Source organism: Littorina saxatilis, linkage group LG12, assembly GCF_037325665.1.
Source record: "Littorina saxatilis isolate snail1 linkage group LG12, US_GU_Lsax_2.0, whole genome shotgun sequence".
In the NCBI taxonomy this organism is placed as follows: domain Eukaryota; kingdom Metazoa; phylum Mollusca; class Gastropoda; order Littorinimorpha; family Littorinidae; genus Littorina; species Littorina saxatilis.
Genome location: NC_090256.1, coordinates 64,889,501 through 64,906,794, shown reverse-complemented (window position 1 = coordinate 64,906,794; position 17,294 = coordinate 64,889,501). Strand labels below are relative to the sequence as shown.

At 40.6% G+C, this 17,294-nt stretch overlaps 1 protein-coding gene across 1 annotated transcript; it reads left to right on the top strand.

Moving 5' to 3' along the window:
- The first annotated feature begins 286 nt into the window (after positions 1–286).
- Positions 287–16,588, top strand: LOC138982551 (glycoprotein-N-acetylgalactosamine 3-beta-galactosyltransferase 1-like). The gene is made up of 6 exons (XM_070355865.1): positions 287–415; positions 1,442–1,597; positions 8,768–9,069; positions 12,143–12,320; positions 14,371–14,573; positions 15,461–16,588. The coding sequence occupies exons 1-6, from the start codon at positions 307–309 to the stop codon at positions 15,590–15,592; spliced, it is 1,080 nt and encodes a 359-aa protein (XP_070211966.1). The 5' UTR covers positions 287–306; the 3' UTR covers positions 15,593–16,588.
- Positions 16,589–17,294: the final 706 nt, after the last annotated feature.

Genomic DNA, 17,294 nt, shown 5'->3' with positions numbered 1-17,294 from the left:
CACACACACACACACACACACACACATATATATACACACACACACACACACACACACACACACACACACACACACACACACACAAATAAAATCTTCGAATGCACTGATTTGTTTGCACTGCCTCCCCCCAAAAAAGAAGGAAACAGATCCAATCACTGCGAAGGGGGATGCCAGATGGTTGTGCAGAATAACAAGGGTTGACCTTATCCATAACCTTGCTACAGGATTATGCTTTATTCATGCTGTTGCCATACACTCCTTGTTTTGCTCAATCCCTCGATCAAAAACAGGTAACACGTGGAACAAATGACAGTACACAATCCTTTCAATTCAGAGTCACAGTGTTGCGGAACTGTTCAAACCATGGAAAGCAGAAGTCGTATGAAAACTACTTTTTGCACCGGGAGAAGAGTCGGTATGGGGAATTATAAAATGATTTAATTGGTGTCGGTTGTTTGCTCATTATTATTATTATTATTTTTTTTTTACAGTTTTTGAGTTGGTCGTTTTTTCCAATATTTTTTTTTTAATAAATCAGTAAGTAACATGGTCTGTTATTTCTTTGCGTTCTTGGGTGTTTTTTTTACACAAAATATTTATCGCAATTATTTACTTGTGTATTTGAATTTTGATGCCTTGAGCAATTTTGTTTTATGTCTTTTTTTTCCAGACATTTAAGCTACTTCAATGTATCTAGAATGATTTTCTTATTTAAATATTTAATTTTATGGTAACTGGAATCATATTTATTGGGCTTTCTAAACACAGTGATGCTTATGACAACGATGACGGTGAGGCGACGATACCACAATCGTTGTAATTGTGCTAATTCGTACCTTTTTGTTTTTCTTTTTCGTATTCGGCCGTCATCTCCTAATAGTCTGATCATGACGCATCGTTCCGTTGCTTCAATCATTTATTTATTGCTTATTTCATTTTTTTTTTATTCAATAATCATGTTTTTATTTATTTTAATCGAAGAATTTATTCATTGACTAGTTTATCAATTTCTTGATCGGTCTTTCTATTTGTTTATCAATTAAGATCTATTTTTGTTTATCTTAAATTCAATTATACTTATCTCCGTTTTTTTAGTGGTTTTTTTTTATAGCTTTTGTATTTGTTGATTTATCTACAGATTGATTCTATTTATTCGTGTATTAATTAATTTATTAATTTGTCATTTTTGGTGTAGCCTTGATCCAATTTCTCCAAAAGATGGTAAGATAATATGTTTCTCGTAATGCAGATCGTTTTCTCCAGTGAGAAAGCAGGCCGAATTTCCATGAGGGAAACCTCACAGGACTAAGCCTAATATATGAAATCTTATCCTTATATAATCCTAAAATAGTGTATTACCTGGATTATAATTATAAGAAGCATCCTCCCTATCATCATTTGTCTGATAGTTATCATCACTACTCGCCTTCTTCCTGCACAGGAAACGCTTTCAAGCTGCTGTTGCTGGTTTCCTTGGCGGTAGTGTTCATCCATTTGGTTGTCATGGAGAAACGCACATCTCGTCTTGGTATACTCTACTATGCTGGCCGAAACTACATATACCGCGATAGCGCCGGAAACTCAACAACTCTACTTGGTTAGTTTTCTTGTAAATCTCTTTGTTGTTGTTGCTGACCCACCTTTCGTCATTTGTCATATATAGATGTTTTGTTTGTTTGTTAAATATTGAAATGCGGGCGAAAGCGAGATTTTAAATATTTTAAAAAAGCAACGAGTGTAAACCTGGTAGCCTACAGGGGCGGATCAGTTGCTTTGAAAGGGGGGGTGCACTTTGAATCGAAAGTGAATGTGATGGGCGCAAAGCGCCCGAATTTGCTAGGGGGGTCCGGGGGCATGCCCCCCCCCGGAAAATGTTTTGGCCCAAAGAAGCAAAATGGTGCCATCTGGTGCCATTTGAACTTAGAAATGGTTATAGAATCAGCTTTCCAAATTCACAATTTCCATTTAAAATCACTAAAGACTTGATTTTTTATTTTATTTTTTGCTGGAGGGGGGGTGCACAAGCACCCTGTGCACCCCCCCCTCGTCCGCCCCTGTGTGTGTGTGTGTGTGTGTGTGTGTGTGCGTGTGTGTGCGTGTGTGTGCGTGCGCGCGATTATGATACACGCTCACAGAAAAAAAAGGATAGTGGACAAATCAAACCGATGCACAAAAGGTCCGAATCTCTGTGCCGTTCAGTCAGTCAAAATCCTTTATTTTAATCAAGGGAAACAACTCATAAGCACTTTTCTGAAGTGTGTACTGTTTGCAAGAACCGCTTCCATGAAATAGCTGTGTTCACACTCACACACGCGCGCGCGCGATTAATGTTGATTCTTTGATCCGACTCTCTTCTAATCCCACTGTTTTGATGTCTCTATCTAAAAGTCCGTGCAAAACGAGTGCCGAACGTTTGCGCGAGGACATTTTAACATCGATCCGATTCTCTTCCGTTTCAACTTTTTTAAATTTCTCGATCTAAAACTCCGGGCGGAAAGTGCCGAACCCCTACGAACGTTCCCGATAAAAGTCCGGGGGGAATTGCGCGCGGACATTAATTTTTAACCAATCAAAGACGAGTATAGCTCGAAAGTCCGGGCGGAATTCCGGCCGGAATTCGGAATTGCGCGCGGACATTAAAAGTTCGGGCGGAATTTCTGACCAATTACCGACGAGAAAAGCTCAAAAGTCCGCGCGGCCGGAATTCCGCGGGGACATTGCGTATCTGGCGTTCCATATGGTTTTGCCTGGCCAGTTCTCAGGTTCTGCGATGCTTTACACGTAAAGGAGTGTGCCTTCAAACAAGAGCGAAGATTTAGACTCAGAAACTGTCACGCGTATTGTCAAATATTTCAGATTTGAAGCAGAGTAATATGACATTTGGAAGTGTGCTTTGATTTACGGGGATGTCATTTTCCGTCGGAAGTGGGTGAGAATTTGATCAAACAAAATTGAAGCGCAGAAATCCAGGTAGACCCTGCTCTAAGCGCTGTACATTAGGCCAAAAAAAAAAAATTGTCTGTTTAGGGTAACCCGACCGACCCTATCGATTTGGCGCCGACCCAAAAACTTTTTTTTTATTTCAAAAAAAAAGAAGAAAAAAAATGAGGTAAAAATGCTAAAAAGAGACATTTGGCGTTTCTTTCTCTCCCTTTCTCTCTGTTTTATTTATACGTTAGTTTTGAAACATGTATTCATCAAATATAAGAAGTGAATGTTCAGCCAACATAGCATTTACAAAAAAACAAAAAAAACAAAAAACAAAACCTACCTACCTACCGACCCTACTTTTTTTGGTCATGTTACCCTAAACAGACAATTTTTTTTTTTGGCCTTACAGGTAAAATGAAATGTAGTAACCACAATATTACAGTTCATACACACGCACGCGCGTGCACGCACGCATGAACCCACGCATGAACGCACGCACAAGATTTTGCTCTTCGAACTCGTATAGGTGTCACAAGCGGTGGGAACAAACAAAGTTCAGCATGTAACATCTGTGATTGATTTCGCCCTTGATTGTTACTTTCACGCGTGCTGGGGTGTAGAGAAAACGTACTTAAAGAAATGGTTTCTACGATCAATAAAGCAAGAGAGAAGCGATTTATTTTTATGAGGGAAAAAAAAAACATTTCTCCATTTCTCACGCTTTCATTCTTTGCCGCTACTAAAGCAAACATGTGCAAGATTGTATGTTACACGTTTCCGAGTATGACAAGAACGGAATCAAACTCGCAATCGTCCCTCCAAAAGCCCCAAAATGCACGCATGGTTTTCATTTCTCCCGCTGTTATCGTTTTTTCTTTTGACAAATTCTTCAACACTGAGAATACTGCGAACGGCATCCCAGACGACAGTACTGTTTCCATACGCGAATTTAGCTGCCCTTGGAACGTGGGTCGCTCATGAGGCCTGTGAGTCTGAATTTAGAAGGACAGGGTTGTGTACAGAGAAGACAAACAAACCGAAAAGAACAAAAATGTCGCGCATGCATACACAGAAAGACGTCATAAAGAATGCGATGCTTCAAAAGATACAGACTGTGGCGGTGACTGTGACGTCATTCACACATACCGAGACGTCATTCATAGTTGTTCGGTAACTTCTGTCAAAAATGTAGATCTCTCAATAATCATGGCTGATTTGGGTATTCCTGTCATAAAAATAATAGCAACTGACAACTACAACAACAACAAAGTTGACCAGTGGAATTCATTTAATTTATCTACAAGTGTGTTAAGTTTTAAGTCTGGTAAACGCAAACTGATTAGACTTTTAGGAATGGATTCTGCAGTTGGTGTGCTCAGACGTCATTATTGTTTATTACATTTACAGTACAAAGACAATTATCTAGGACACGCGCGCTATAAAGTCATTAGATTAGTATAGACATTATAAACATCATAAACTGGTTTCAGACATTTTCAGATTGTAAATTATACATCCCGATTGTCTACTTGCAAACGTGTTATCTCACGTATAGTCTTTTCGTCTATTGTTTTTCTTTTTTGTATGTGTACGAGGGTTGTTTCAAAATTTAGAGCCTACACATGAAGAAGCCAGGTTAGCGCTATGAAAATTGACACACATTTGCAACTCGCTTGTAGTAGGTAGAACACAAAATATCAGGTATGTAGTCGTAATAGCCATGACGTCTTGATTCAGAACTCCAGCAAACCTCAGAGTCCTTCATGTGTAGGCTACGAACTTTTGAAACAACCCTCGTACGTATGGGTATATTTACTATTTACGTATATATAGCTATTCTGATGGACACGTGGGGGAATTCGGGGGCTGTGATTGGATGGTCTCACACAACCCTTTTCCGATCATCAAAGCATAACGCTACGAAGTTGGCCATTTTTGCCGATATCCAAACGATATCGGCAATAACAAAGACGCATGGTTCCGGTTTCTTCCACGTGTATAAAGTACACGCATACCTCGCCAGGTTTGTTTCTGTGACTAGTCGACAGACGATGCCATTTGCTTTGTGTGTGTTTTTGTTGTTGCTTACTGTACATAACATACATTACGTGTAAAAATCCAGTTTTTTAACAGGCAACAAACCTAGCAAATTTCCAGAAGCTGCAATCTGAAGCGACCTATCTCTGATTCTAGCAGACGATCTCTCCAATGTTTAACACAAAATCAGCAAACTCTCCTGTCACATAGAACGTCCATTGTATAGTGCAATGTTGAAATGAAGTTACCGGTCTGAAACATTTCGTCGTTTCTTCTGAGACAATCCTTGTTCTCTTATCATATACAGATTTACCGCAGTCTTCACCACGCGAATTTCCAACAGAAGTCAGACTTTCGAACATACAATCTACGTAGGCAAGCATGATACGTCATGACGTCATATGATTCCTAACATATTGACGTAATGCTAAGCATCCGGTTATCTCGAGTTTTCTCCGTAATACATGTCCGTGGGTTTTTCAATGTTCGGTTATTTCCGTTGCTTCATGCGGAAAGGGAACCGTCGTCTGCAATCAACGACATAGACCATTCTGGTACTTGTTGCTGACAAAAACATAATTTTAACACAGAATTTAATGTCAGAATAGCTATATAAACGCTATTGTGTTTTCATCGTAGCAATAGGGTCCGATATTTAGACTCGAACAAGTATAATGCGACTCGTCTTCGACTCGTCGGCATTATACTTGTCTCGTCTAAATATCGGGCCCTATTGCTACGCTGAAAACACAATAGCTGTTAGTGTTGTACTGTCTGAATGCCCTGAAGCGAAAAACACCATCAACTCACCCCACCATTCCAATGTTGCCATGTGTGTGTGTATATATATATACACAAAGAAAAAAGCCAAGCACCCCCCGAATGAATTTGTGATAATAATTGAGTCAAATTTGTTTTACCATTTTTTTTCTTCGTAATGACATACATGGGTTTCCATAATAAGGTTGGGAAGTTCACGCGTCAAGATTGTGTCGCCACTGCCTGTGAGAAGCACGTGCAGCATGCAACCCATGAATGTTAAAAAAGGCAGTATGCTCACGCTGCAAATTTCTGTATTTAACACTGGGCGACGACAATTTGCAAACATTCTCTGTGAACATGGTGAGAAGACGATTATCAGAGGCGATCCGATGGCAGATTATAGGAATGCATACTACAGGAGCATCCTTCAAAGCGATTGGTCGTCAACTTGGCTACCACTACACCGTCATCAGCCGTTTGGTACGCAAACATCGTCAGACTGGTGCTGTGAAGGACCGTCCACAGTCAGGGCGACCCCGTGTGACGTCAGAACGTGAAGACCGAGCACTTCTCCGAATAATTCGGCGTGAACCATTTTCAACGAGTACCGTCCTGAAACGAGCATGGCTTCCAAATCGACATCTGTCAACCAGGACCGTACGAAACCGCTTGAAAGCTGCAGGAACGGCAGCCCGAAGAGTCATTAAGCGTCCCCGACTGACAGATGACCACAAGAGAAGACGCTTGGCATTGTGTCTGGCACGGCAAAGATGGAACCTGAGAACGTGGAGGAGGATCCACTGGTCGGACGAAAGCAGATTCCTTCTCCATGTCACTGACGGCCGACTGAGGGTATGGAGGCACAGGAACACGGCCTATACACCCAGGAACATCAGACAAACTGTTCCATTCGGTGGCGGGTCAGTCATGGTTTGGGGTTGCATTTCCCATGACTGCAAGCTAGACCTTGTCACCATACGTGGCAACCTCACGGGTGATCAGTATATGCGACATGTCCTGGAACCTGTTGTCGTTACTCATTTTGACAACCACCCACTTGCCACAAGACCCGTGTACATGGATGATAACGCCAGGCCTCATCGATCCAGGGCAGTAGTGGACTACCTCCAGAACAACGCTGTAACAACACTCCCATGGCCGGCAATGAGTCCAGATCTTAATCCGCTGGAGCATGTTTGGGACATCCTGGGGCGTCGTATACAAGCTCTGCAGCCTCCTGTGCAGACATTACGTGAATTGGAGGCAGCTTTGCATCGTGAGTGGTTGCAAGTGACCCGTGAACCGATCCGACGTTTGACTGGAGGGATGAGACGCAGGGTTGACGCCGTCATCCGGGCACGCGGGGGTTTCACTCGATATTGAACTTTTGAATCGCGTATGCCATCGGAACACTCTCAATTACATTTTTTTTATGACACATTTACCTAAACCTGTCTTTTTCAGCTTGCAGCTCCATACTTATCAGGGGTACCGTTTTAGGGTTAAAACGTCACTTTTTGGCAAGGTACCAAATCACGATTAAAACCAATCAAAACTGGAGTTTTCTTGTGTGATGTTATTTCCAAAGAGTTGCTCTTGTCGATAACATTTGTCAAACCGAGCTCCTGAACTTACTGTTTCCATACCAGAACTTTAAAAATCAGTCATTGCGAAATTGAAGGGGGGTGCTTGGCTTTTTTCTTTGTGTATATATACACACACATATATATATATATATATATATATACTTATCTTCAAGTTCCGTCTGATGACTGATGTTTCAAGATCAACAAAGTTGAACATTGTATAAGCCGTTCAACACTAAGCCAGCCTGGATCGCGTAACTCTTCGATCATCTATATCGTCGCTTCGTGCTTCAAGTTGAGTAACCGGTAAAACACAGAAAACGATACAAGAGTGAATAACAATCTGTCGACCTCGGAAGCAAAACAAAAAAATAAAAGTTTGAATTTATAAACTTTCAAAATACATCTTGTGTGTTTTGTGTACGAATCTGTAATAGTGGTGTAATAGAGGTTTTTTTTAGAAAAAAAAATCATCCTTAATCTGGTTCACTACGTAGAAGGTGAGGTCCTCGTACCCTCCGAGTACGTAGCAGTTCAGGGATCCGCTGTCTGTGAAGGGATACTTATTACACCCCCGGTATAGTTACACCCCCGGTATAGGGGTGTGTATAGGTTTCGGTCGATGTGTTTGTTTGTGTGTTTGTGTGTTTGTGTTCGCATATAGATCTCAAGAATGAACGAACCGATCGTCACCAAACTTGGTGAACAGGTTCTATACATTCCTGAGACGGTCCTTACAAAAAATATTGGGACCAGTCAAACACACGGTTAGGGAGTTATTGGTGGATTAAGATTCTACAAGGACTTATAGAGGGACATCTTAATGGTCAAAGGGAAATAACCATTCTCACTCAGTCACTGCCACCAACTGAGAAGGTTATTTCCCTTTGACGGGGGTGTTTTTCCTGCCTCGGAGGAATTTCTTGTTTCTCTCACTTTCTCTGCTAAGAGATTTTAACAAATCTCGGAAGAAAGTCTCTGCTGACTTTCAATTGTTTCTTTCACAATTTCTGATGGTTTATATATATATATATATATATATATATATATATATATATATATATATATATATATATATATATATATATATATATATATATATATATGTGTGTGTGTGTGTGTGTGTGTGTATGTGTGTATGTGTGTGTGTGTGTGTGTTTGTGAGTGTGTGTGTGTGTGTGTGTGTGTGTGTTTGTGTGAGTGTATTTGTGTGTGTGTCTATGTGTGTTTGTGTGTGTGTGTGTGTGTGTGTGTGTGTGTGTGTGTGTGTGTGTGTGTGTGTGTGTGTGTGTGTGTGTGTGTGAGAGAGAGAGTGTTTGCTTACTTCTCTAGTTCGTTTACATGTTGTTGTTGTTGTAACGGCCAGGATTTGTTGGCTTACTTTTAAAGATATTCCAGTCGAAAAATCAACATGCTCGGTTACTGAACGCAATTATTTCCCTCTACTCTAGGAAGCAAAACTGAGACTGTACCACGATCAACAGAGACACAACCACAGTCGCCAGAACAAGTTCGAGTCTTAGTTTGGATCATGACTGGTCCCAAGAACCTCCAATCAAAAGCCAGCGTAGTGCGCGACACGTGGGGACGGCGAGCCAATAAGCTGCTTTTTTTCAGCTCTGTGACCAATAAAAGGTTCCCTACTATCGGTCTCAACACCACAGAGGGGCGGGCGCATTTAACGGCGAAAACCATGCAAGCTTTCCGCTACATTTATCGCCATCATTTTGATGATGCCGACTGGTTCATGAAGGTGGGTATATGCATGGTCTGTGTGTGTGTGCGTGTGTGTGTGTGTGTGTGTGTGTGTGTGTGTGTGTGTGTGTGTGTGTGTGTGTGTGTGTGTTTGTGTGTGTGTGTGTGTGTGTGTAGGGTGGTGTGTGTGTGTGTGTGTGTGCCGTGTGTGTGAGTGTGTGTGTCTGTGTGGTCCCCCCCCCCCACATTTTTTCATTGGAGTCTTTAACAGCGTCGTAAATCCAGGTAAGTTCTTCTGGTGCAATCTAAGCCTCTCATTTTGCATCAACTTGGTCTTTAAATTATGAAAAGTCATTTGATCTGTCATTTGACGGGCGCATTGGATGAGTGGATTAGACATTGTTCTCCTATGCAGAAGGTCGTGGGTTCAAATCCCAGCCGCGCCTGCTGCAGGGTCTGGGGTGGAGATTTTTCTGATCTCCCAGGTCAACTTATGTGCAGACCTGCTAGTGCCTTATCCCTCTTCGTGTTTACACGCAAGCACAAGACCAAATGCGCACGGAAAAGATCCTGTTATCCATGTCAGAGTTCGTTTGGTTATAGAAACACGAAAATACCCAGCATGATTCCCCAGAAAGCGGCGTATGGCTGCCTGAATGGCGGGGTAAAAACGGTCATACACGTAAAAACCCACTCGTGCAAAAACATGAGTGAACGTGGGAGTTTCAGCCCATGAACGAAGAAGAAGAAGAAGATCTGTCGTTTGTGTTACAGAATGAGCTAAAAAAAAAAAAAAAGAAAAAAAAAAAGATGCGATTTATTTACATGTGGCACCGAAGTAAAACATCGGCACTGCCATTATTGAAGAACAGAAGTGCAATGCAGAACTAGTAGAAACACGCGGCCAAAAGCATGCTTTTTCGTCGACCAACGCCGTCACACGAATGACCAAATTATGCACACTGTTGGACCTCAATCCGTTTATTAATGTGACTCGAGTCATTCTTTGCATTGATAAATGTGACTTCAAACGGATATATAATGCAATAATGGCACTGGATATAGTGATCTTTGAATAAGTACGCCAAAATTCAAGATAACCTGGGGATCTAACTATGCACCCTTTTTACATTTAGTCAAGTTTTGACTAAATGTTTTAACATATATATAGAGGGGGAATCGAGACGAGGGTCGTGGTGTATGTGTGTCTGTGTGTGTGTGTCTGTGTGTCTGTCTGTGTGTGTCTGTGTGTGTGTGTGTGTGTGTGTGTGTGTGTGTGTGTGTGTAGAGAGATTCAGAGTAAACTACTGGACCGATCTTTATGAAATTTTACATGAGAGTTCCTGGGTATGATATCCCCAGACTTTGTTTCATTTTTTCGATAAATGCCTTTGATGACGTCATATCCGGCTTTTTGTAAAAGTTGAGGCGGCACTGTCACACCCTCATTTTTCAATCAAATTGATTGAAATTTTGGCCAAGCAATCTTCGACGAACGCCGGACTTTGGTATTGCATTTCAGCGTGGAGGCTTAAAAATTAATTGATGACTTTGATCATTAGAAACATGAAAATTGTAAAAAAAAATAAAAATGTGTTAATATAAAACGATCCAAATTTACGTACATCTTATTCTACATCATTTCCTGATTCCAAAAACATATAAAGATGTTATATTTGGATTAAAAACAAGCTCTGAAAATAAAAAATATGAAAATTATGATCAAAATTAAATTTCCGAAATCGATTTAAAAACAATTTCATCTTATTCCTTGTCGGTTCCTGAATCCAAAAACATATAGATAGGATATGTTTGGATTAGAAACACAGTCAGAAAGTTAAAGCGAAGAGAGATACAGAAAAGCGTGCTATGCAGCACAGCGCAACCGCTACCGCGCTAAACAGGCTCGTCAATTTCACTGCCTTTTGTACGAGCGGCGGACTACGGTCATTGTGAAAAAATGCAGTGCGTTCAGTTTTATTCTGTGAGTTCCACAGCTTTGACTAAATGTAGTAATTTCGCCTTACGCGACTTGCTTATTCTTTGATTAGCGTTATAAACTTTCAGAGAATGTCCTTTTTCACATAGGAAAATGTACCAAATTACATTTACCTCTACAATTTTATTGTGTCGATTAATTTTACGTATGTTACGGAACAGACATTGGATAATTCCTGTCGAGTGAACCATGCGGCAACTTATGAATCGAATTCTAATTAAGAAGCTATTTTGTTATCAATAGCTATGCAGAGCGTCGGTAACCTCAACTCAAAAAAACAAGTCGCGTAAGGTGAAATTACTACATTTAGTCAAGCTGTGAAACTCACAGAATGAAACTGAACGTAGTCCGCCGCTAGTGCAAAAGGCAGTGAAAGTGACGAGCCTGTTTGGCGCGGTAGCGATTGCGCTGTGCTTCATAGCACGCTTTACTGTACCTCTCTTCGTTTTAACTTTCTGAGCGTGTTTTTAATCCAAACATATCATATCTATATGTTTTTGGAATCAGGAACCGACACGGAATAAGATGAAATAGTTTTTAAAACGATTTCGGAAATTTAATTTTGATCATAATTTTGATATTTTTAATTTTCAGAGCTTGTTTTTGATCCAAATATAACATATGTATATGTTTTTAGAATCAGAAAATGACGAAGAATAAGATGAAATTGTTTTTGGATCGTTTAATAAAATAATAATTTTAATTACAAGTTTTCGATTTTTAATGACCAAACTCACTCATTAGTTTTTAAGCCACCAAGCTGAAATGCAATACTAAACCCCGGGCTTCGTCGAAGATTGCTTTGCCAAAATTTCAATCAATTTGATTGAAAAATGAGGGTGTGACAGTGCCGCCTCAACTTTTACAAAAAGCCGGATATGACGTCATCAAATGTATTTATCGAAAAAATGAAAAAACATCCGGGGATATCATACCCAGGAACTCTCATGTCAAATTTCATAAAGATCGGCCCAGTAGTTTAGTCTGAATCGCTCTATACACACACACACACACAGACAGACACACACACACACATACACCACGACCCTCGTCTCCATTCCCCCCTCTATGTTAAAACATTTAGTCAAAACTTGACTAAATGTAACAATGATTGTTGTCTTTCTTTCAACAGACTGACGATGACACCTACGTCATCATGGAGAACCTACGTCATTTCCTGTCCCAACAGAACACCAGCGAACCTGTGTTTTTCGGCTATCGCTTTAGACATTGGGTCACACAAGGTTACTACAGTGGGGGAGCGGGCTATGTTCTCAGCAGAGAAGCTCTCAGGCGATTCGGCCGAAATGGTACAGTTGAGTTCTCTTTTAGGAGCCGGGGAGTCATTGGGTAGGTTGGGTGGATGGTCATTGTTTGGTTGGTTGATGTTCGGCAGCTTGGTTGGTCTGTAAGCCATGTTAGTGAGACCAGAGCTGAGGTGCACGAGGACGTTACCACCCAAACGGGAGCCAGCCGCAGTGTTGGATTGGTTAACATTGAGATTTGTTGTGATTTCAACCAATCAGACCTCGCGGTTTGCTCCATCCCGTTTTGGTGGCACCCACTTCCGGTTCGTGCACCTCCTCAGCCCTGGTGTTACTGAAGTGCGTCGTTCTTTTGCTGATGTTTTACCATCGAGAGCCAAAATAAAACCGAAGAGCAAGAACAACACGAACAAATATCGTTCTTTTGATGAAGTTTTACCATCGAGAGCCCCCCTCCCCCCAAAAAAACACACAAAAAAACAACAGCGAAGAGCCAGAACAACACGAACAAGTATCGTTCTTTTGATGACGTTTCATAATCGAGAGCCAAGAAAACGAAGAGCCAGTACAACACGAACAAGTATCGTTCTTTTGATGACGTTTTATAATCGAGAGCCAAAAAAACGAAGAGCCAGAACATTAACAACACGAACAAGTATCGTTCTTTTGATGACATTTTATAATCGAGAGCCAAAAAATTGATGATTTTAACTATTTCCCGTTTATTGCAGTTGTTTTGTAAAATCTTCTTTTTTACATTTAGTCAAGTTTTGACTAAATGTTTTAACATAGAGGGGGGAATCGAGACGAGGGTCGTGGTGTATGTGCGTGCGTGTGTGTGTGCGTGTGTGTGTGTGTGTGTGTGTCTGTGTGTGTGTGTAGAGCGATTCAGACTAAACTACTGGACCGATCTTTATGAAATTTGACATGAGAGTTCCTGGGTATGAAATCCCCGAACGTTTTTTTCATTTTTTTGATAAATGTCTTTGATGACGTCATATCCGGCTTTTCGTGAAAGTTGAGGCGGCACTGTCACGCCCTCATTTTTCAACCAAATTGGTTGAAATTTTGGTCAAGTAATCTTCGACAAAGCCCGGACTTCGGTATTGCATTTCAGCGTGGTGGCTTAAAAATTAATTAATAACTTTGGTCATTAAACATCTGAAAATTGTAAAAAAAAAATAAACATTTATAAAAAGATCAAAATTTACGTTCATCTTATTCTCCATCATTTGCTGATTCCAAAAACATATAAATATGTTATATTTGGAATAACAACAAGCTCTGAAAATTAAATATATAAAAATTATTATCAAATTTTTTTTTCGAAATCAATTTAAAAACACTTTCATCTTATTCCTTGTCGGTTCCTGATTCCAAAAACATATAGATATGATATGTTTGGATTAAAAACACGCTCAGAAAGTTAAAACGAAGAGAGCTACAGAAAAGCGTGCTATCCTTCTCAGCGCAACGAATACCCCGCTCTTCTTGTCAATTCCACTGGCACTGCCTTTGCCACGGGCGGTGGAGTGACGATGCTACGAGTATACGGTCTTGCTGTGTTGCGTTGCGTTCAGTTTCATTCTGTGAGTTCGACAGCTACTTGACTAAATGTTGTATTTTCGCCTTACGCGACTTGTTTATTTACTCTAGACAATACGGAAAGCATGAATCTTCTTCGTGTGTAGTGTTGTTGGTTTGTCAAATCTTCTTAACATTCGCGTCAAGACGATATCATTGGCGCCCGGTAGCTCAATTGGTAGAGCACTGGACTTGTGATCATAGCTAGGGTCGCAGGTTCGAATCTCGCCCGGGACGGACACGGGTCAACTTTATGTGCAGAATCAGAGACGGTATCCATGTTCCACCCCCGTGTCACCACTGTGGCACGTAAAAGACCTCGGTCATTCTGCCATAAGTGCTGGTGGCTGGTAACACATACACACGCATACACATAGGTAGCGCGACTCTGTTGCTGCTAGCTTTCAACTGGGAGGAAGCGACCCGAATTTCCCAGCGATGGGACAATAAAGTAATACAAATGAAAAAGAAAATGAATTTAAAGTTGTTGTTTGATTCTGGCTTGTGACAGGTACAGACCCTAAGCTATGTCAACAAGATGGCGGCAGCGAAGACCATCAGTTTGGAAAATGCATGCAGAGCTTGGGGGTCAGGACTTCAAACAGCACGGACTCGGAAGGCCACACCCTCTTTCATCCCTTAAGTCCAGAAACCCACTTCTTTGGCTTCTATCCGCAGTGGATGTATACTTACGCTTTCCGTTATCCTAGAAAGGTATGCATGGCATGGTGATTCCTTTATAAGATGATGCACCAGAGCGTAATTAACTAAAATCAAGTCTCCCGATATGGAGGCAAAAGCATTAAAACCTACACGCCTCTCCTTCGGTCGTGTGCAACCCGGAGCCTCACAAAAGTCACTGTATCTCTAAAACTAGTTTCAAACACCTTAGGATTTCTCTATTTTTTTTCTTGTTTTTTTTCTTTCAAATTCATGTAACCCTATGCCTATGGGTTTAAAAAAAAATTAAAATATTGCCTTGCCTTGCCTCTCTACTTTTCACGTCTCAAACGGTGACGTCGATAAACATACAGATAAATGATGACGTCATTTGGACTACCCAATCCGTGTAGTAAATAATGTGAGTCGTGTGATAGTTATGATGTAATGGCAAAGTGTGTATCCCCACACAAAAAAAGTACAATGTTCATCCATGTATGACCAACACTTTTCATGTTGAATCTTTCGGAAACTATGGGTCGTGTATGTCGCGACAAGAGAGACAACTCCGTCATCGCGCTACATTGTTACTGTTCAGTGGGTGTTTGGATATCTGCGCTTTTGAAGAAAATGTAAAAAAATTCCAGTCTGTGTTTTGTGTGGGAAGCTTATTTATGTCCAGAAAACTGAAAGCAAACGGTCTAGTGTGTTTTACCTTTGACATTTGAACCGGTTCACTTAAAGGACTATAACGTAAAGATGATGTAATGTTTCGAAAATCATTACTTTTAATCACGCGATTATGTAAATGTTTGAGTGAGTTGGGGAATTGTTTATGAGTGTGTGCGTGAATGAGCAAGCTGCTGATCTAGCAAGTCAGTCAGTCAGTCAGTTTGTAAGTCAGTCAGTTAAATATTGATATTATGTGTCTTTTGTCTCAGGGTTTTGAGGGAATCAGTAAACACGCGATAACTTTCCATTACGTCTCGCCAGAAAAGATGAGAATGCTGGAGCTTTACCTCTACCACATCCGTCCTTTCGCAAAAGGCTCAGACACACGTCATCAGAAATGACGTCCTCCTGCAACCACAGTGTACGCATCGTCATCGCATCCTATTTATGGAGTCGTCTTTGTCGAAATCCGCGAGTCGTGTTGCAGATAACTTGAATGAACTACCCCATGGTCATTTACCCAAACAAAACAAGGACACAGGAACCTTGTTTTTAAGAAACTAAGAACACGGTTTGGTGCATTCGCTTCAAACAGTTCAGGAAAGAAGACAACGACTATTCAAACGGAATTAGGGCTACGTGTACAAAGTCTGATCACAGTCAAGATCGTTCGCGGACTCTGTGTGTGTGTGTGTGTGTGTGTGTGTGTGTGTGTGTGTGTGTGTGTGTGTGTGTGTATGTGTGTGTGTGTGTGTGTGTGTTTGCGTTCAGGCATGCGTGTGTGCGTACGTGCAACTTACCTTTAAATTAAATATGTTGATGGAATAAAGCTTGTGTCGTTATAAGTTTGTGTAGTAATTTCGCCTTACGCGACTTGTTACATTTAGTCAAGTTTTGACTAAATGTTTTAACATAGAGGGGGAATCGAGACGAGGGTCGTGGTGTATGTGTGTGTGTGTGTGTGTGTCTGTGCGTGTGTGTGTGTAGAGCGATTCAGAGTAAACTACTGGACCAATCTTTATGAAATTTTGCATGAGAGTTCCTGGGTACGAAATCCCCAGACGTTTTTTTCATTTTTTCGATAAATGTCTTTTATGATGTCATATCCGGCTTTTTGTAAAAGTTGAGGCGGCGCTGTCACACCTTCATTTTTCAATCAAATTGATTGAAATTTTGGCCAAGCAATCTTCGACGAAGGCCGGACTTCGGTATTGCATTTCAGCATGGAGGCTTAAAAATTAATTAATAACTTTGGTCATTAAAAATCTGAAAATTGTAATTAAAATTATTTTTTTATTAAACGATCCAAAATTACGTTCATCTTATTCTTCATCATGTTCTGATTCCAAAAACATATAAATATGTTATATTCGGATTAAAAACAAGCTCTGAAAATTAAAAATATAACAATTATAATCAAAATAAAATTTCCGAAATCGTTTTAAAAACAATTTCATCTTATTCCCTGTTGGTTCCTGATTCCAAAAACATATTGATATGATATGTTTGGATTAAAAACACGCTCAGAAAGTTAAAACGAAGAGAGGTACAGTAAAGCGTGCTATGCAGCACAGCGCAACCGCTACCGCGCTGAACAGGCTCGTCACTTTCACTGCCTTTTGCACTAGCGGCGGACTACGGTCATTGTGAAAAAATGCAGTGCGTTCAGTTTCATTCTGTGAGTTCCACAGCTTGACTAAATGTAGTAATTTCGCCTTACGCGACTTGTTTACAAAGAGGGGGAATCGAGACGAGGGTCGTGGTGTATGTGTGTGTGTGTGTGTCTGTCTGTCTGTCTGTCTGTCTGTCTGTCTGTCTGTCTGTGCGTGTGTGTGTGTAGAGCGATTCAGACCAAACTACTGAACCGATCTTTATGAAATTTAACATGAAAGTTCCTGGGAATGATATCCTCGGACGTTTTTTTGGTTTTTTTTATAAATACTTTTTATGACGTCATATCCGGCTTTTTGTAAAAGTTGAGACGGCACTGTCACACCCTCATTTTTCAATCAAATTGATTGAAATTTTTGTAAAGCAATCTTCGACGAAGGCCGGACTTCGGTATTGCATTTCAGCTTGGTGGCTTAAAAATTAATTAATGAC